Source organism: Astatotilapia calliptera, chromosome 6 (genome assembly GCF_964374335.1).
Source record: "Astatotilapia calliptera chromosome 6, fAstCal68.1, whole genome shotgun sequence".
Classification (NCBI taxonomy): domain Eukaryota; kingdom Metazoa; phylum Chordata; class Actinopteri; order Cichliformes; family Cichlidae; genus Astatotilapia; species Astatotilapia calliptera.
Genome location: NC_137427.1, coordinates 34,834,104 through 34,854,049, shown reverse-complemented (window position 1 = coordinate 34,854,049; position 19,946 = coordinate 34,834,104). Strand labels below are relative to the sequence as shown.

Sequence of the window (19,946 nt, the reverse complement as noted above, 5' to 3'; positions counted from 1 at the left end):
CGTTAATCCAGGGTTTTTGATTTGGGAAGGATTTAACTGTTCTGGATGGGACGACATCTTCCACGCATTTCCTGATAAATCCGCGTGGAAGATGTCGTGGGAGATGTGTGGGAGACTATATTCTGTTACTGCAACAGCACAAAAAAACCCCCCCACAAATATAAATGTTCTCAAAAATGTTAAAGGCAGCTTTAACGAATTCAATCTTATTCAGACATTCTGTATCAAAGGCTGAAGGCCTCCTGAAATGACTTTTGCCCAGGTCAGTCCGGGCTACAGCTGTGATCCGATTTTAAGTCGTAGGCAGCGTGAATACAACTTCTCATTCATCTTTTTCCCCCTAAAAATCCTCACTTTATTAAATCAGCAACGTAAACAAGCCACAGGAATGTCAATATACAATAATTCATCCTATAAAATCTCATGTGTGATTGGCTATCTAAGGTTGACTTTGAGAAGGAACGTTCGGATCTCCATTGGCCTTAAGGTCACCTCCCACGTGGACGGGTCTTGAAATGTCTTCAGCAGCGGCTTTTCTCCTGGAAAACAGACACATTACGTGAGCACAAACGACACAAAGTGTTTTTAGTTGGCTAATCTTTAAACACACCAGCCGTGACACGGGTCAGTGATCAGCAACCAAGTCTCCTCACAAGGAACAAAATAACATGTTGAGCTCCAGAAACACCTTGTAGTATACATTACATTATGAAGCATATCAATCTGTTTATGACTCTTTATAGCTCCCTGCTGGCTTAATTAGCACCTGCAGGGAAACTGTTAAGTCGATGACTACAATCAGAGATTTAAAAAGGCATCAGCAGATTTCTGTCAGCCCAGCGCTCCTTCAGTGCATGGTCACCTGCCAGATGTTGAAAAATCCAGATGTTGCCAGTCTTTATATTACTATATAAAATATTATAAATAATGTAATGAAATTGTGACAACACTAAACGAAGGCCAAAATCTGCAAATATCAGGGAATCCTCGCTATGGAAGTGTGATTGAAGAGCAGTGTACTACAAAGCCAGAATAACGGATTACTGAATAATGTTAAGTGCCGTATATGTTTGCAAATATGTTTCGTATTGAAGCCATACATTTAAAAAAAACACTGACTGAAGCGCAGACTGTGCACTTCATTGTCACTGGATTATAAATGTATTCAGTTGGTGTTTATGCAAATGAGATGCAAATGAGGAGACTTCACTCAGGCAAGTCTGCTGGACCAGACGGAGTGAGTCCCCTTGTCCTCAAGGCCTGTGCCCCCCAGCTGTGTGGAGTCTTTCATAAACTGTTTATGCTGAGTCTGAGTCTGCAGAGGGTCCCGGTGATGTGGAAGACATCATGCCTCGTCCCTGTACCAAAGACGCCACGTCCCAGTGGCCCCCAGGATTACAGGCCCGTGGCACTGACCTCCCATATCATGAAGACCCTGGAAAGGCTCATCCTGGACCAGCTGCGACCCATAGTAAGACCACACCTGGATCCCCTTCAGTTCGCTTATCAGCCTCGTCTCGGAACTGAGGACGCCATCATCTACCTGCTCAATCGTGTCTACACCCATCTGGACCAGCCGGCGAGCACTGTGAGGGTCATGTTTTTTGACTTTTCCAGTGCTTTCAACACCATCAGGCCGACCGTCCTGGGTGATAAGTTAGCAGCGATGCAGGTGGATGCTTCTCTGGTGTCCTGGATTGTTGATTACCTGACAGGAAGACCACAATATGTACGTCTCCCACAGTGTGTGTCTGACAAGGTGATCAGCAACACAGGGGCACCACAGGGGACTGTCCTCTCCCCCTTCCTCTTCACCCTCTACACCACAGACTTCAGCCACTGCACAGAGACCTGCCATCTTCAGAAGTTTTCTGATGACTCTGCGGTGGTTGGATGCATCAGCAGGGATGATGAGACAGAGTACCGGGCTGTGGTCGACTCCTTTGTCACGTGGTGTGAGCAGAATCATCTGCAGCTCAACGTGGCAAAGACCAAGGAACTGATCGTGGACTTCAGGAAGACCAGGAAACACTTGACCCCTGTTTCAATCCAGGGGGTCAGTGTTGACATTGTGGAGGACTATAAATACCTTGGAGTACACATTGACAATAAACTGGACTGGGCTAAAAACACCACGGCACTTTACAGGAAGGGCCAGAGTCGTCTCTATTTTTTGAGGCGACTGAGGTCCTTCAACATCTGCCAGAAAATGCTGAGGATTTTCTACGAGTCTGTTGTGGCCAGTGCGATCCTCTATGCTGTTGCATGCTGGGGGAGCAGGCTGAGGGTCGCAGATGCCAACAGACTCGATAAACTGATCCGTAAGGCCAGCAATGTTGTGGGGATGGAGCTGGACTCCCTCAAGGTGGTGTCGGAGAGGCGGATGCTGTCCAAGATAAAGACTATGTTGGATAACACCTCCCACCCACTCCATGACATGCTGGTCAGTCACAGGAGCTCGTTCAGTGAGAGACTGAGATTACCGAAAAGCACCACTGAACGACACAGGAAATCTTTCCTGCCTGTGGCCATCTCCCTGTACAACGCATCCACTTAACACACTGTTTACTGCTACAACTACACATGTTTCTTTTTCAGCTATTTATTTATGAGTGACTTATGTTTGTATGTATATATATGTATATATTATACTATTCTTAGTTAGTGTATTGTCTGTCTTGTCTTAATGTTGGTTTATAATGGAGCACTGTAACAAAAAATTATTTCCCCCAGGGATCAATAAAGTATTCTGATTCTGATTTATATACTGCTGCTACATTTCCTTCACACAGCTGGAACTGCAGCTACGAGCGCACAGAACACGCATCATTTAATCTATTAAATTATTTTCACTTTGATCTGACAACAAACCAAAGTGATTTCCACAGAAGTTCATACCTGGTCTCTGAGATTTTACCACCGACCTCCAAAATGCACAAAGCTCAAAGCAGCTGAGTTGGAATCCATATTAAAATACGCCCGAGGAGACGACATTCATTGAAATTTAGCCAAATTTAAATCGAGTCAGACTGGAGAACACATCCAGCTTTGAATCTAGGGTGACGTTCAGAACTGCAGTGGTGAACTAACTGACACAACACTGGTGTCCTGTACCTTTCTCAGGAGTCCAGTCAAAACGTTTCATCTCATCTTTCCACTGATTGGCCGACAGGTTCAACTCAGCCACACCCAGAACCTCCAGAGTTGAAAACAGCTTCTGCACAGACAGGAAAGACGATGGGATTAGTTACAGCAAAACGACATTCCACTGGATTGCAAACGAGAAACGACTGAATGACAGATGATCGTACGGTCGCTTTGAGTGTAACAAGGTTTAAATTGTGTCTGACCTGCAGGTTGACTGTGACTGGCTGAGAGCTCACTTTGCTCTCTGAGCTCTGGTACTGATGCTCCAGTCTCAGCAGCACTGAGTCTTCATCCCACTGACTGAGTGTCAGCAGGTGGACAGCAGGGGGCAGTGCAGCCAGAAGCCCTGAGAACTAAAAGACAAAGACCCCTCACTCACAGAAACCATGCCTTTAAAAAAAAAAAAAGATTTAATGTAATCCAACCACATTTTCTATAAAATTACTATATAAAGTTGTTATGAATTTCAACCAATCACTGGCTCTGAATACATGTCAGCAGCAGTTGCCGCTAAAGGCAACACAGCTTAGCTCAGTTCCCCTGAGAGCGAGTGAAACCATGTCTAAAAAATGCAAATATGTACACAGCAGGACAGAAATGGGTTATAACCAGCAGCATAGACAGTTGGAGACAATGACTCAAAACAAGCAGCAGACTCTCACAGGAACAGCCTGCAGTTTGTACAGTGCAGGTCACAGCACTGTACAAAGCTTTTCTTAAGCTTACACACAGGAGTTTAAGGTGTTTGAACAGGAACCTGCAAGATGGAGGCCAGCTGGTTCTTGCACTGCTAATATTTCAAACACAGATCACATCACCGTGACTTCTGAAACCCGATTAGTGAAGTGTGTTAATAACATGTCTTTAAAATACATGCAGTATTTGTACAAGTACTGTACGAATGTGCACGTGATTGGGTGAATGAGTAGAAAGGCGCTATACAAGTACCAATCCGTTTATCATTTACATACCTCCAGCTGAGTGTTTGGCTTCAGATCTCCATCAGTAAACGTAAGCAGCGGCTGCAACACCATCCCCTCTGCGAAGGGGCGGTGCGTGTCGGCAGCAGTCTGCGGGGGATCGAGGGTGAGCAGGAGGCGGCCGCGGACCACCAGCCCGTCTGGGAAGATGCCAGAGATCTCGTTGAGAGGTTCACCAACACCACGGAAATCATCGTGGCGCAGCCGGCGGTGGAGCTGAGGGTGAGGAGGTTGGATAGAGAGACTTTAATAAGAACTCCTTGTGTGCGCTTAGATGGGGTCAACATGCTAATGGTAATGAGCTACGACTTTATGCCTCACCATGATCTCCAGTGAACCATTCTGGATGCTGCCTCCACCCTGAGAGCGATCCGTTACCACAGTGAGTTGGTCCACATCATCCTGAAGACACACAAGTGAAAGGAAAACATCACTTGTGATAATTCATAGAACTGACAGTCAATGCTCTTTGTTGCTTGTCTCTCCAAATGGAAGCTAACAAACACACAAACCTTGATATAAGCGCGAGAGTTGATTGGGTAGTAGTTTCCAGCAATGGGCTCTGACTGTTTCAGGTTCCAGGTGGGCCGGAAGTCTTTCCTGTTTGGGGGGGATGGGACACACACACACTAAGTGTACAGAATTGGATTCTTTTAATGTAAAACTATCACATAACTGTACAGCTGTCTTACTTTGTATATAATCTGTAAAATACCATCCAAAACAACTGCAACAACTTTAAAAGGTTAAAATGCATTTTCCATCATCAAAAAACAAAAAGCAAACTCTTACTTCCTCTGCAGAACTTCTCTGCCGTTGGAATCAGTGTAGAAATATTCAGAGGTTTTGATGCTGGTGTCCAGACGAGTGATCACCTCCTTCCCCAGGCTGTCACTAAAAGGTCAAGACAGCAAGTGTGACGTGGGTTAAAGGTGGGTGGTGTGGGGAGCATTTTGGCCAGGATTCCTCACTTTTCCTTGAATTTATTTCTCTCGCTCACAAATAAAAAAATAAATAATTATGAGCTAAATCTATTCCCCAGTGGGTGTGCATGGAATCTTATGGTCTAAAATTCCCTCTTTCCATGTATTTATAATCTGACATGGGGAAAAAGATAACGGCGATCTAAGCCAATCACTTGCTATGATATGAGGAAATATTTAGAAGGGCAAAGCTCTGCCACAATATTGCCCCATATGAGGTTTTTCTCCCCTGAAAGATCAGTTGACATTAAGGCACTGAGCTTTTAGAAAGGTTGAAGAGAACAGAAATTTCAACAACCACTTATCTCTAAAAACATCTCCATTACATATGTAGTGTGCACGTGTTAAACTCACTCTATCGGCACAGGTCCCACAGTCCACTCGAGCTCCAGAGCTCTGCTGTCAGCATAGAGACGAACCACCTGAGACACCCAGGGAGCAAACCACTGCCTCACCTCCTGCACCACTGACGTCTGAGGATGAGAGCATTGCAGTACAAAATTAGACGCTGCATATTAGCCTCTAAACAGGGAGGTAAAACATGTTGGCACGTTCATTCTGACACCCACACATATAAAATGACAGCAGCCTATAATTTAGAAGTAAACTGAATAACAGTGTAAAAACAAAGCTTTGCTATGAGGAATCTACGTCTGGATACGAGCAAACATCTCTACCTTAATGATCTCCGTCTTGGCCGTCCGGCTGATGATGAAAGGTGTGGAAGAGTTGGGTCTGAAGATGTAGGCTCCAGAAGGCTGCTTGCTCTCTCATACTTGCTGCTGGCACACATACTGACCTGGCAGTCCACCGCTTTGCCACTAGCATCTGACACGCTGTACACTGTTCCATTGACCGGCAGCTTGACGGGCCAAGTGACGGGCCGAGCGAGAGGGTTGTACACATTGACTGAGAACTGAATGACAGACAAAAAACAAGCGAGAGAGAGGCAGCGTGAGCATTCAGTCTTATCTGTAATTACACAGAATGTATTTACAATAACTGTAGCCCAGGTTTTTTAGGCTGTACACCTTGAATACACTGTTTGTTCCGAGGATAAATCTCAGAGGGTCAGAGTGTTCAGAATTACATTTAAGATGACATAATATGTTTTTTTTTATTATGTTACTGATGGATGGTTGTTTAACATGGTTTAAATGACAGGATCAGTACATGTACAAGTAAGACTTATGAGCAAAACCTTCAGATTTTAAAGCTGCGACTCTACCCGCTTGCTGTTCAAATGTGTTGATGCATCCTCAGTCATCCAGGTAAGGAACTTTTAAAAATTAATTCTATTCATCTGGACGTAGAGTTTTCAGTGGGACAAACATTTCGTCACTCATCCAAGTGACTTCTTCCATTTCAGCTGACCGCAGGTTTCACTGATCACATTAACTGGGTGGACCATCACATTAGGTTCACCTGGGAGGTTATGGCAGGTTAGCCTTCTTAGACTGTGAGATTTACACCAGTAAAGGGGGACATTTAAAGTTGATGTGCACTGTAAACAAATGCTCACGGGTGAGTATTTAAGGTTTGACTCTCATCATCCACTGGAGCACAAACTGGGTGTCATCAGGACGCTACAACAGACACAGCGGCCAGGGAAGTAGAAGAACATCACATCATGAAGGCCCTGAGTAAATATGGTTATCCCAGCTGGACTCTTGTCAAAGCTTGGAGGCGCCAATCAATTCAGGAGAGAAGCAAAACTGCTGCCTAAGCGAAAACCCTTAGTGATCCCGTATGTGTCAGGAGAAGCAGAACATTTGAGATACATTGTTTTTCTAAACACCGGGTCTCGGAGGCTTTTAAACACCAAAACACACAATGCAAAAATTGGTCCACCCCAAGGATCGGGTCCCCCGACACAAACAGAGTAACATAGTGTACGCTGTTAAGTGCCAGGAGGATTGCCAGGATTTATACATCGAGGAAACCAAACAACCTCTGGCGAAGCAGTTGACTCAACACAGAAGAGCCACCTTGTCAGGCCAGGACTCCGCAGTCTATTTACACCTACAGGCCAGTGGACACTCTTTCAATGATGTACACATCCTGGACAGGGAGGAACGCTGGTTTGAGCAAGCAGGCCAGGAGGGGGCCTAAGGGTACATCTTTCACCATCTTACAATGCTGTGACTGCAGCCATTCCCCAACTTTCAGTGAATGGTACTCATGGTCGTTGATCAGTGATTGTTGATCAATGGTCATGACAATTTGCATATTAATGATCAAGAAACTGACCTCACAGCAGATTGCACAATGACTGAAACCAGCCCACTGAAGGAACAAATGTACTGTTTATAAGGTTGGGGAAACCTGCGTCAGCTGAGTCTGAAGAATTCACTTGGATGAGTGACGAAACGTTTCTCCCACTGAAAACGTCACGTTCAGATGAACAGAATCAACCTTTTTGGGATTGCTGTTCAAACCTTTTACCAGTGGGTGGTAATCAGACAGATGACTTAAATAGGACTCTAAATTGGGCTGCACCAGTGCAAAGATTACTAAGGATTTCACTCTAAATCATGTAAATCTACTTTATTCAATTCCAAAAAATAAAGATGAGTTGGAAATGAGTAAAGCGGGTCCCCTTCAAAGTCTATTTTCTGTGTTTTTTACCTTCTTGCTGGATTCAGTGAGAGGACACACGCTGACGTTGAGGTTTTCACAGTAGATTCGCTCAGCAGACAAGCCGCTGAGAGCAGCCAGACTGTTACTGACTAAAACCTGAAAGAGAGACAACAGTTAGACAAGAAACCTGTGCAAGAAAGTTTGGACTGAAGAACACTTTCTGCTAAAGACATGATAATATATTTTCCTGTACAGAAAATGACAAATTTAGCACAAGTAACTTCTGTTGGGTAAGACAATGTACTGTGAAGCCTGGAGTACCTGACAGTGTTGCCAGCCGTTAGCAAGCTTCCTGGCGTAGTCATTTGCTACGTGTTGCTTTTCTGTGCCCGACACAGCGTCATGGTGCTGAGCCACAGCCATGGCTTTCTCTACCAACGAAAGCAGCCGTCACTCAATCTCTTGTCTGACATCCAATTGGTCTTAGTAACACAAATACAACTTTTAAAAAGTGTCCATATTCTCTACCGGTTCACCAATTCACAGTTGTGGGGAGGCTGGAGCCCATCCCAGCTCTCCTACATCCTGGACAGGTGCATCACAGGAGTAGCACATGAAGACAGCCAACCATTTATGGTCATGCTATTACATGTTAACCTAATACGTAAGTCTTTAGACTGTGGCAGGAAGCCAGAGTACCTACAGTATGCCTATGCAGAACCCACTAAGGAGACACAAAAAAGATTAAATCAAATCTTACTCATGGTCTGGCTTCTGGGTGTCTGAGAAATCTTTGAATTCCTCAGGGAGGTAAGCTTGCACTTCTTCACGTGTAAGCCAGATGCACTGAGACCCCAGTCCAGTGGCAAGAAAATTTGTCCATGTTGCAATAATGCGGCTCACTGTGGACTGGTGTATGTTAAATCGGTGTGCCATGTCCCGCTCCTTCAAACCAACTGACAGGAAAACCAGGAAAAGAGAAAAATCGTCAATTGGCTGTAGCAGCTGCCTCTGGAAGGTGAAAACAAAAGGGAAAATGTTACTCCTTAAGCTATGAACTAGTAAAATTATGCTTTTCTTGGCTAAATGTTTTGCAATGGTTAGGCATACCATACTGTACCATGGGGTAAACAATGAGGTGCTGTAGTGCACAGGTGTACATCTTTACAGTATCTGACAGAGGCCCTGGTTCAGAAGATCTTAAACTCCCAGTTTGAAGTGAAGACAGAGCTGAGTGTAAAAGCAAAGATCTCAATTTACTGTCTGAGCTACGTCCTTATCTTCACCTATGGTCATAAGCTTGATTTAAAGATTGAAAGAACGAGATCACGGATACAAGCAGCAGAAATAAACTTTCCCTGTCAATCTTTTCTGTTCTGCGAGAGCAGACATCTTCTTTTCTTTCTTTTTTTTTTTAAGTAGAGCAAATATATAACTGTGCTTTAAAGAATATGATTGTTTCCTTGCATGACACATGGAGATGAGTTCTCCGTCATAAATGGTGTGGTCACCTGCAGGTTGAAGGTCATTGCAACTCCAACCCACACCCACTGCTACTGTACTTAAAAGAAGTTAGGACAACATTAAAGACTTTGTTCAGGTAATTGCATTTGGATCACCTAAATCATGCCTGGACTGACAAACAAATCATCCTTATAGATGTTACAACATGCCAAGCTTCTGTTGTTGAATGCAGCAACCAGCAATGACACTGGACTGTCATTCCTACCGGAGAATTGTAGTCTGATTGCATTACCAGAAAGTAACCATTTCAAACATTGAGGACAGCTATAGTACTAGTACCTTGGAATCACACAGGCAAATGGCAACCATGAAGAGGCCGCTTGGCAAGCTGCAACCACCAAACACCTGCAGAGAGTAAGGCGACTTCTGAGGAGTCAGCCAAATGGGGAGGACAAGATCCAGGGCAACATCTACACCCTGCTGTTCGTCAGATACCCTGCTGGGACAAGAAGTTGGCCAAAGGAAGCAATAAAGCCACTGACCTAATCATGCATAGAGGGTTTCAAAGCAATAAACAGCCAAGTTTATAAGGGTGCAGGCTGACTGAGACTAACTGAAACAACAACAAAGCAGTTCGGTCAATATTAAGATATTTTATTCCCATACCATTTATACTTCAGGATCAAGCCAAATACAAAAAAATAAAAATACAAAATAATTTGTTCCTCCTGTCCGTGTTGTGCACATAGCAGCAGGGCGTCTGTTCCTTTATCTTTCACAGAGATGATTCATTCAAATACATCTTTCATGTCAGTTTTAAGATTTCATATTAATATCATATTTTATCAACAGACATGAGGCTAAATATTGCGTTTCAAGTCAGTATAAATAACTCAGAAAGGCATTCGATTACTACGGAAGGAAGAAAAGGTACAAATGTGGGTCCCACACATAAGGCAGAACTGGTTCAACATCACCACCATCTCAGCTGCACCTGAGAATACTGCTGATGCTCTGGTGGCAATTCAGGGTCCCTTTTATCACACAGCTTAATGGAAAAATTCAATGACTCGGGTGTATTTGTAAGTGTGTGTCAGAAGTGAATGTGATGAACAAGTGAGGAAAAAAGGGAAGGAAACACTCCAGATTTACCTCAACAAATCCAGAGGTAGATTGACCCACAGTGTAGGGGGAAGTGGAAACTTACATGACACTGTAACAGTCAGTTTACATTTCCCCAGTACAACCTTCAACTTCTTCATTGGTTCATATGTTAGAAGTAAACCTGATCAACCACAACAGGATCAGTGCTAAGGTCACATGATGCTACATAAAACACCTTTAAACAGGCTTTAGTAGGTCAGCTGTTTCCTGGGTTAGCTTTCCACATATTTAATACGTTTGTACTCATACTCAAACTGATTCATTCAGTTTGAACAGAGAGCACACCGACACACACATTACAGTTTTTAGTCAGACATACAGCTCAGTAATCTCACTGCTCCATTCAAACACTCTTCACAGCCTCCATTTGTGATGTTCTTGTGCTTTTAGTTGTTCAGTAGTAATTTTGCCAGAGACTGGAGGACCTCCCTCTTCTCATACAGATACATCTGGGTCTCCCACAGCATGTCCACCAGGGCTGCGTCGCTCACCTCATCCAGCATCACCTCCTGAGATAGTTGGGGACTCAATCTGCACACAATGCAATGGACACAGTGATTAATAAACAAAATAATGATAACTAACTGTGCAGAGAGACATGCTAAAGATAGTAAAGAAAGACTAAATGCAAAAAAGGGATAAATAAAAACAACAGGAAAAATCACCATTGCTGCTGAAGAGCTTTTGGAGCTACGTTCATGCTTCTTTTCCACTGTAGGCTTGCTTACAAGACAATGCTGAACCACATGGTACAACAGAAAAAGAGTGTGTGTGCTAAACTGATCGACTGCAGTGTAAACCTGTTATTTGGTACTTTATGAGTTTCTAACAGAAGTGAAACTACAGCATTTGGTCTCAGGTTCTCACGTGAGTACAGCGAAGAAGACGAGATGCAACATAACCTCATGACCTTGTGACACTTTACGATCCTTTTTATCACACAACTTAACGGAAACACTGACATCAAAATTTAGCGATTCAGTGCATTTAGACATGATCAAGATGAACTGCTGAAAATCAAACTGAGCATCAGAATGAGGAACAAACTTTATTTGAGCGACACAGATGTTGGTGCCAGACAGGCTGCTCTGAGCATTTCAGAAGCTGTTGATCTGCTGGGATTTTCCCACAAAACCGTCTCTAAGGTTTACAAGAGAATGGTCAACTTAGTATCAACTAAGGTAATTAAGAGCATTTCTAAACATAAAACATGTCAAACGCATGGGCTAAAGCAGCAGAAGACCACACCAGGTGTCCTTCTATCAGTTAAGAACAGCAAACTGAGGCTACAAGTCACCAAAAATTGACAACAGAAGATTAGAAAAACAGTACCTGGTCTGATAAGTTTCAAATTCTGCAGCAACATTTAGAGTGTTGGGTCAAAATGTGGCATAAAAAACACAAACGTCTGCACTGCTACTGGTCGTGCAATGGTTTCAAGGACACTTTCCCGGCACTCTTGGGCCCCTTAGTGCTAAATGACATCATTTAAACACCACAGTTACCCGACTATTGTTGCTGAGCGTGTCTATATTGTATGTCTATGTGGTCCTTTATCACCCCACTGTACCAATCTTTTGAAGGCTGTATCCAGCAGGATAATGTGCCATGTCTGGTTCCTTGAACATGACATCATTTATGTGCATCCAACCAATCTGCAGCAACTCTGTGAAATCACGTCAATATGGACCCAAATCTCTGAGGAATCCTTTCATCACCTTGTTGAATTTGTGCCACACAGAATTAGGGCAGGTCTAAAAGCAAAACAGAGTCCAACCCAGTACTAGCGATATATACCTAATAAAGTGGCCAGTGTGTGTATATATCAGTTTACTTTGCATTTAATGAATATTAAAGACACAGAAGAAGAGATATGACTCACATAATTTAACATTTTGACACACAATTACTTGGCTCACCTGTTCCAAGAGAGACCACTATACCCAGCTTCTTTAAGTCCTTCTCACGGCCCTAAGAGACACACGTGCAGAGAAGAAGTCACGAACAAATCCATGTGGCTTAACGTCCATTAAGTGCATAAAGGAAGGAAAGTGAATAGAGCTCCGGTTGCCTACCTCTGCTTTTAAGGCCTTATTGTACTGATGGACTTCTGTCATGGCATCTAGTGTCGGGTTAATGGCCAGCAGCCCTCCATCCAGAAAGCGCCCCATTGGTCGGAAGTAGGTGGGAGCAGCGCCGCTGGAGCGAGCAGCTCGCCATACAAGTTGTTCTGATATGAACACAAGGATATAAGTAAGAAAGTCATGCATAGTAAATGCAATTACACTGTTCTGAGTTCATAATTATCACTTCCGGTCTGTCTTTTTCACGACTTTCCAGGACTTGGTCCTGTACGCATACACACACCTTCATCTGTCACCTTCCTTATCTTTCTGGGTGGCTCTTCTGTGTATCCTACTATCAACATATCTTCATCCTCCCAGCCTGTAACAACAACACGGCTGGGACTCACACACAGCACAGGACACGACTCCTTCATGAACAGCACACACAGTCTCAGTTTCAGTGTTGTGTTCAAACACAGGCTTAGTTTTCAGCTTTTATTGCCTCAGTGAAGTGAAAGAACATAACCCTCACATTAAAATATGAGCTCTGAAAATTCCTTTGGTGCCATCCAGTGGTATGTTCAGAGCACTTCACTATCCCATTTAATACATTTGACATTTGAGGGCTGGTGCTGTAGCTGACAAACACAGGTGATATCTGACGTGCCTTGTGGGATGGTGAGAGGCTTGAATGTGGCAGTGGTGGTGTATGGGGCCTCTCTGGAGACGGATGGAGGGTCATAGTTCCTGAATATATGAAGCTCGCCTGGATGTCTGTCTGCCAGAACACTGGTCACCATTACCCTGTAAAGAAAGAAAGAAGTGAAAGGATGTTTGCCTGTTCTCCTTAAACACCTGAAAATTTGAACAGCAGCATTTCAACCAAATTACAAAAATATTTTTAAAACCAATCTGGCTTCAGATGTATTATTTTAGTGTTAAGAGAGCCATGCTACACATATCTAAGCAAGTCAGTACCTTTTTTTAATTCTCAGGAATTGAACCTCGGAAAAAAATTAGGTGACTCAATTTAACACATCAGGGTAAAACCAGCTCAAAGTTTTAAAAACTGACCAATCACAGCAAAAGAGTGGGATATTTAAAGCTTTTATATGACACTGTTAGCACCAGCAGAAACTGGGGCGACTAAATTCTTAGTCGAGTAAATAAGGAAAAATCTTTGGCTAATTGATTAGTATAAAACCTAAGAAACACTGAGGTCTGAACAATGACAGACTTAAAGGAAGATTAAGGCTGCATTAACAAATTTCTGGTGCTTTTCTATAGCAATGGAAAAGCTGCAGCGCCATCTTGTGGCAGATGGCTGCATAACATTTAGAACGCAACAATTTGTCATTCTCTCTGTAAGCGTGACAGGTCGAAAAGTTATGAATGAATTATAATAAAACTTTGTAGGAGTGTAGAGTGGGTTCATGTTAATCACATTTGACCTCTGACCTCGCCTTCAATGTAAAACTCAAGGTTAAAGTGATAATAATTCTATTTAGAGCTATTTATAACTGTTTATTACCGCCATTGTCAGTATTGACAACATATAGTTATATAGGGAATGGTATATGGGGATTGTAAATATCATGTTACTGTCTCTGACTTCTTCTTCGAGGTCAGATAAGTTCAAACTTTCATAAAATGTCAATTTTCTTAAAATGGTGTTTAAAATTCTGCTGCCTTCGTTTGTATTGGCATTACTTAGGAAATGATTCTGCTATATGGGGATTCTAAATGTCACACTATAGTTACCATTTAAATATCATGTCACATTTGACCTCTGACCTCACTTTTACGTATCACATCTGCCTTTGTTTCACTTTGTTTCACACGATGATGAATGAGCTGCTAGTTGGTTAGAAATAAACTGCATTATAATATTATATAATAAGCTCAAGTTATTTCAGTTATTTACAAATCAATACCTATTATCTATTGCCTGCTTGTACACAATGTTTTAATAGAAGATACATTACTCTTTGCTTAAAAGTAAATGCTGCCCAGATGACGAGCAGCTTGGGCAGAGGTCTGCAATTCTTTTGAATTTTAGCTTTTTCTTGGCATTTTTCTGCCTATTATCACATTCAGATATCTACCTGGGGAACTTTATGTCAGTCATCTTGGTGTTTTCTCCAAACTCTGTTTTGAGGAAGTCCTCTAGCGGTGCTGATTCATAGGGTCTTGATCCTTTGAACACCTGCTCCTTCATCCTAAAGTACAGGCAGCGCAGGTACTCCATGGATTTACCTACACATAGAAGAAGTGTCATTGTTGTTCTGATGCTATGTGATGAAAACTCAGCACTGGAAAAGAGAACACAAACACATCGTGGATTATGGGCATCTTTCATGTCAGTTTTAAGATTTCATATTAATATCATATTTTATCAAACTGACCTATTTCAGACTTACAGTTCAATACTATACAATATAGCAAACCTCCAACTGGACAGTGTTAAATAAAATTATTTCCTTTTAAACTTGAAGCTTTGAACATACATCTTTTTGCATTGGGACAGAAATTAATATGAAAAAGGCTCTTTTCAAATTTGTTTGGGTGAATGGAAAATATTTTTTGTGGTATCGTAAAAAAATATTTGTTATATAAATATATTGGTATGGAAAACATTTATTATTCATAGATACAGATACATAGATACAAGCTCATGTTATTCATCTGAAGAAACAGACAGATAGAATGAGTGTGATAAAGGACATAGTGTGTTGTTACACTGGTAATGCCAGGAGAGGCAGTATCAGTTCTGTAAGAAAGTGGAAGAAGAGAGCGTCCTGCAGGAGGCAGTGAACAGACACTGATGTTATGAACATGTGGCTAAGAGAAGGTTCAGTAAACAAGTAGCAGCAATATTCCTGTGTGAGGCTCAGTCATTTCATTTTTATTTTTTGAAGATGCAACATCCTAAAGGTGTATGTAGAAAACATGTTGATCCTGAAGCATTTATTGAAGCTTCTCAGCTATTTGTGTAATCTTCTCCTGAAGTTCTCGGGTAGATTTGGCCTTTCGATTGGGAATTTACCATCTCGTACAAAGTTAAAGACTTTTATTTAAGTTTGGTAGAATTCTATTTCAAAGAAAAACAAGACTCTGCTAAGCTGATGACATCACATTTTGCATTCTAAGTGGATGACATCACACTCCATTTGCACTCCCTGACATCACACTCCAGGTCTATAAATAGGACACCAGCGTGCTCTCAGTATGTCTCAGAACTGTGCAACTGTATAGGAACACACCACGAGCCAACCTTTAGACAAGGATTTGACACGTTAAGTGTATGCAACAAACCCAAACCCCGATCGAATAGAACAAATATCATTCGACATTGTAAGACAAAAGACAAGAAAAATGCAACATATGCAGCAAAACCTTGATCCCCAGGAAGGGACCTCATCGGCCGCTGTTCGCCCTAAGCAGAAAAACCCAAACCCAAGAGGGAAAAACAAGGCACCAAATGAGGGGACTCCATCTGATGCTGCCAAACCAAAGGGTGCAAACAAGAAGAAGATGCAGGAAAATGCAAACCCAAATCCCAGAGCCAGAAACCCTGGACCCAATCGAGGGCCTGTGCCACATCAGCCCAATGCCCATTTTAAACCCAATAATGGGCCTGGGCAACACTGGCCAAATCCACAGTTTTTGCCAAAACGAGGGCCTGTGCCACATCAGCCCCATCCTGACCATAACAACAACGATGGGCCACCTCAGCTACAGCCTCACTTAACACCAAATGATGGCAGTCGTCCATACAATGAGACTGATGAACTGGGTGCGCTGAGATTCCACCTGCAGGAGGCTCAGCACACGTGCAAAACCAATCTGTATAAAATGACAGCTGCAAACCACAAAGCTGCTGCAGCTAAAACTCAGAATGATTGGGTTCGTCTGCAGCTACAGTGCCACAGACAAAACGCTCAAAAAACCATCCTTGAGCTCCAAAAACAGCTGGAAGAGGCTCGTAGAAAGACACCCGAGGAGAACTTCACCCCTGAGGTGAGTGAGGCTCCTGTTGAAGACAGCAACACAGCTGTCACAGCTGCAGAGCTGAGTGTGGACGCTTCAACACAAACTGCAGAAGCTTCACACACAGACTCTACAGACGTAAAAACTGTTCGGGAAGCTGAGTTGGAGGTCCAGTGCAAAAAACAGCAAGAAGAGATCGAACAACTCCGTGAGCAGCTCCTCAAAACTCAAAAGAATCTTGAAGAGGAAGTTGCAAAGCGCAAAGATCAGGAACAAAGAGCCAACTGTGAGCTCGCTGAGCTGAAAGACAAACTCAGCACCAGTGAGGCTCTTTGTGAAAAAAATGATTTGAAGGCGCAAAACTTAAAAGAAGAGCTGGAGAAAACCAAAGCTTCCCACCAGGAAATCGTGGAGCAAAAGCTGGAGAACACAACAATCCGCAACCAACTCGGGCAAACAGAGGAAGAAAAGATCACACTTCAGGAGTTTTTGCTGTCTCTGGAAGAGACAATAAAACAGCAAGAAGACCAGTCCAACGTTGCCAATCCTGAAAATTCTCCAGCCCGAAACGAGACACTCCAGGACAATCAGCTAGAAAAAGAGGAGGCCAGCGCTACCAAACCAGAAAGGCCAGAGGCCCGAGATGACCAAGTGCCAAAAGAAAAACCAAAAAAGAAAAAGAAGCGCAACTGGTTTTGGAGACTATTCACTTAAGTGACTTCCACTCTGTCTCCTATAAAATCACAGTAATATACAACTAAATATTATCAGTCACTTCCAGTGCCAAAATACCCATTTAAAAGCTTATTTGCTTTAATATTTAGTTGTGTATAACTTTGTCATCGGCTCCACCCCCCAACCGGTCGCTGCAGATGGCCGCCCCTCCCTGAGCCTGGTTCTGCCGGAGGTTTCTACCTTTTGAAAGGTAGTTTTTCCTCCCCACTGTCGCCAAGTGCTTGCTCATAGGGGATTGTTGGGTTTTTTCTTTAGTTCAGTTCAATTCAATTCATTTGTATGTAAGTACTGTTGGATTGAATTGAACTGAATTAAAGAAGATTTTTAGGAGACGGAGTAATCACTGAGTGAACCAGGGTATTATAACATCTTACCCATGAAAAACTAAATCAACCAATCAAATAAACAATTGGATTTAACAAAACATCTGAAGTGTGAACATTTTGTCTCATTTAAAACATGTGAAAATGTCCAATTATAACAACCTAACAGCAGAAATAAAAACGTTTACATCCTGGTTGAAAACATTGTTCTGTGAATGATATCCACTGTGTCTGTGCTGTTGATGCCTTTTGAAAAAAAAGTCTAAAGTATTGTAGTTGAGTACAGCTCCAGGTTTTGTACAGAGCACTTTCCATTTGCTGTAACTTTACTCTGCTATCTCATCAATAATGGATTTGATCATCATCTGTTCCCTGAATGCAATTGACACCCTCTTCTCAACGAGAAGCCTGGGCTCGGGTGGGCCTGAGTGTCCTGGAGGTACTTTCCCTGCCGGATACACGGGTGGCCAGGTCGTGTGCCTGCCGGGACTGTCGAAAAGTTAATAGCTATATTTGCAAAGCCCTTTATTAAAATATGCTTTCATGACATTATTGTTTGTCGGACGGTGGTCAGAGCTATCAGTGGCTGATGAGTGGGACATGAAATGTCACCTCTCGGGACACTGGGGAGGGAGCCCGAGTTAGTGTCTTGGGTTGAGAGATACTGACCTCAATAAACAGCTTGAGGATCTGCGGCTGTATGGTCTGGACACTCAGGTGAGGAGAGGAGCTGAGCTGGAGACATCTGACAGAGGCCCTGGTTCAGAAGATCTTAAACTCCCAGTTTGAAGTGAAGACAGAGCTGAGTGTAAAAGCAAAGATCTCAATTTACTGTCTGAGCTACGTCCTTATCTTCACCTATGGTCATAAGCTTGATTTAAAGATTGAAAGAACGAGATCACGGATACAAGCAGCAGAAATAAACTTTCCCTGTCAATCTTTTCTGTTCTGCGAGAGCAGACATCTTTTTTTCTTTCTTTTTTTTTTTTAAGTAGAGCAAATATAACTGTGCTTTAAAGAATATGATTGTTTCCTTGCATGACACATGGAGATGAGTTCTCCGTCATAAATGGTGTGGTCACCTGCAGGTTGAAGGTCATTGCAACTCCAACCCACACCCACTGCTACTGTACTTAAAAGAAGTTAGGACAACATTAAAGACTTTGTTCAGGTAATTGCATTTGGATCACCTAAATCATGCCTGGACTGACAAACAAATCATCCTTATAGATGTTACAACATGCCAAGCTTCTGTTGTTGAATGCAGCAACCAGCAATGACACTGGACTGTCATTCCTACCGGAGAATTGTAGTCTGATTGCATTACCAGAAAGTAACCATTTCAAACATTGAGGACAGCTATAGTACTAGTACCTTGGAATCACACAGGCAAATGGCAACCATGAAGAGGCCGCTTGGCAAGCTGCAACCACCAAACACCTGCAGAGAGTAAGGTGACTTCTGAGGAGTCAGCCAAATGGGGAGGACAAGATCCAGGGCAACATCTACACCCTGCTGTTCGTCAGATACCCTGCTGGGACAAGAAGTTGGCCAAAGGAAGCAATAAAGCCACTGACCTTATCATGCATAGAGGGTTTCAAAGCAACAAACAGCCAAGTTTATAAGGGTGCAGGCTGACTGAGACTAACTGAAACAACAACAAAGCAGTTCGGTCAATATTAAGATATTTTATTCCCATACCATTTATACTTCAGGATTAAGCCAAATACAAAAAAATAAAAATACAAAATAATTTGTTCCTCCTGTCCGTGTTGTGCACATAGCAGCAGGGCGTCTGTTCCTTTATCTTTCACAGAGATGATTCATTCAAATACATCTTTCATGTCAGTTTTAAGATTTCATATTAATATCATTGTGCTGTCCTCGCCCTGAGTCTCTTAGATTCACCAGCTAGACAGCGAGATAACGATGCTCCAATAACCAGACTTATTTTCCTTTTTGCGCTGATTTATTGAAGAATGGCCTCTGACCATTGCCTTCTCTTTGACCATCGTAAAACTGAAAGTACAAAATACTGTATTAGCTAACTAACATTGTAAACTAGCTTGTTACCCTCTTACTGCAAGCTAACAAGATAAAACTTTCAAATGTACAAATTATCGTACCATTTTTACACAAAACAAAAGATAATAATTATTTTATCGACACTCATACTTACAGACATATCTTGTCCAAGGCAACAACATTTTAAGGTCCGTATCAGCTTAGAACGATAACATTACGGTATCACTTTCCGCCATCTTTTATTTCTTCTTCACGTTCTCATTTTTTCCTTTCCCAAAGTAACCGAACCCAAAGTAGCCACTAGAGGGAGCTCTAGGGCAGCTTACAACTATAATATCCGATTTAAGTTACAAAAGGCAGAACACTCCCCGCCTGGTACAATATAATTGTGCCACTAGAAGAAACTTCTCTAATAAACATTTTGAACAGTTTAGGGCTATTTCAAACACTTATTTATCACTTGATAAAAGCAAAACCATATCAGCGATG

General features: G+C 42.5%; 1 protein-coding gene and 1 pseudogene across 2 annotated transcripts; both read right to left on the bottom strand.

The window, feature by feature from the left end:
• Window positions 1-302: 302 nt before the first annotated feature.
• Window positions 303-8,595, bottom strand: LOC145429571 (lysosomal alpha-mannosidase-like; annotated as a pseudogene). The gene is made up of 12 exons (XR_013909814.1): window positions 8,451-8,595; window positions 8,012-8,121; window positions 7,739-7,846; window positions 5,788-6,026; window positions 5,465-5,583; window positions 4,920-5,021; window positions 4,640-4,727; window positions 4,449-4,529; window positions 4,119-4,343; window positions 3,351-3,500; window positions 3,115-3,217; window positions 303-539 (listed from the first exon to the last, which is right to left on the bottom strand). The product of XR_013909814.1 is annotated as a lysosomal alpha-mannosidase-like (transcript).
• A 1,192-nt stretch (window positions 8,596-9,787) lies between these two features.
• On the bottom strand, window positions 9,788-18,412 carry LOC145429570 (85/88 kDa calcium-independent phospholipase A2-like). The gene is made up of 6 exons (XM_080303210.1): window positions 18,102-18,412; window positions 14,490-14,640; window positions 13,052-13,188; window positions 12,394-12,548; window positions 12,238-12,289; window positions 9,788-10,849 (listed from the first exon to the last, which is right to left on the bottom strand). Exons 2-6 carry the CDS (start codon window positions 14,630-14,632, stop codon window positions 10,845-10,847), a joined length of 492 nt encoding a protein of 163 aa, XP_080159336.1. The 5' UTR covers window positions 14,633-14,640; window positions 18,102-18,412; the 3' UTR covers window positions 9,788-10,844.
• Between the last annotated feature and the right edge of the window lie 1,534 nt (window positions 18,413-19,946).

Excerpts from the sequence above, each read along its gene's own strand:
- LOC145429570 (XM_080303210.1), bottom strand. The coding sequence starts at position 14,632 with ATGGAGTACCTGCGCTGCCTGTACTTTAGGATGAAGGAGCAGGTGTTC. Across the intron at positions 13,189-14,489 it reads ACTGACATAAAGTTCCCCAG|GGTAATGGTGACCAGTGTTC; the intron begins GTAGATATCTGA and ends CTTTCTTTACAG. Across the intron at positions 12,549-13,051 it reads GCCTCTCACCATCCCACAAG|AACAACTTGTATGGCGAGCT; the intron begins GCACGTCAGATA and ends TGTTCATATCAG.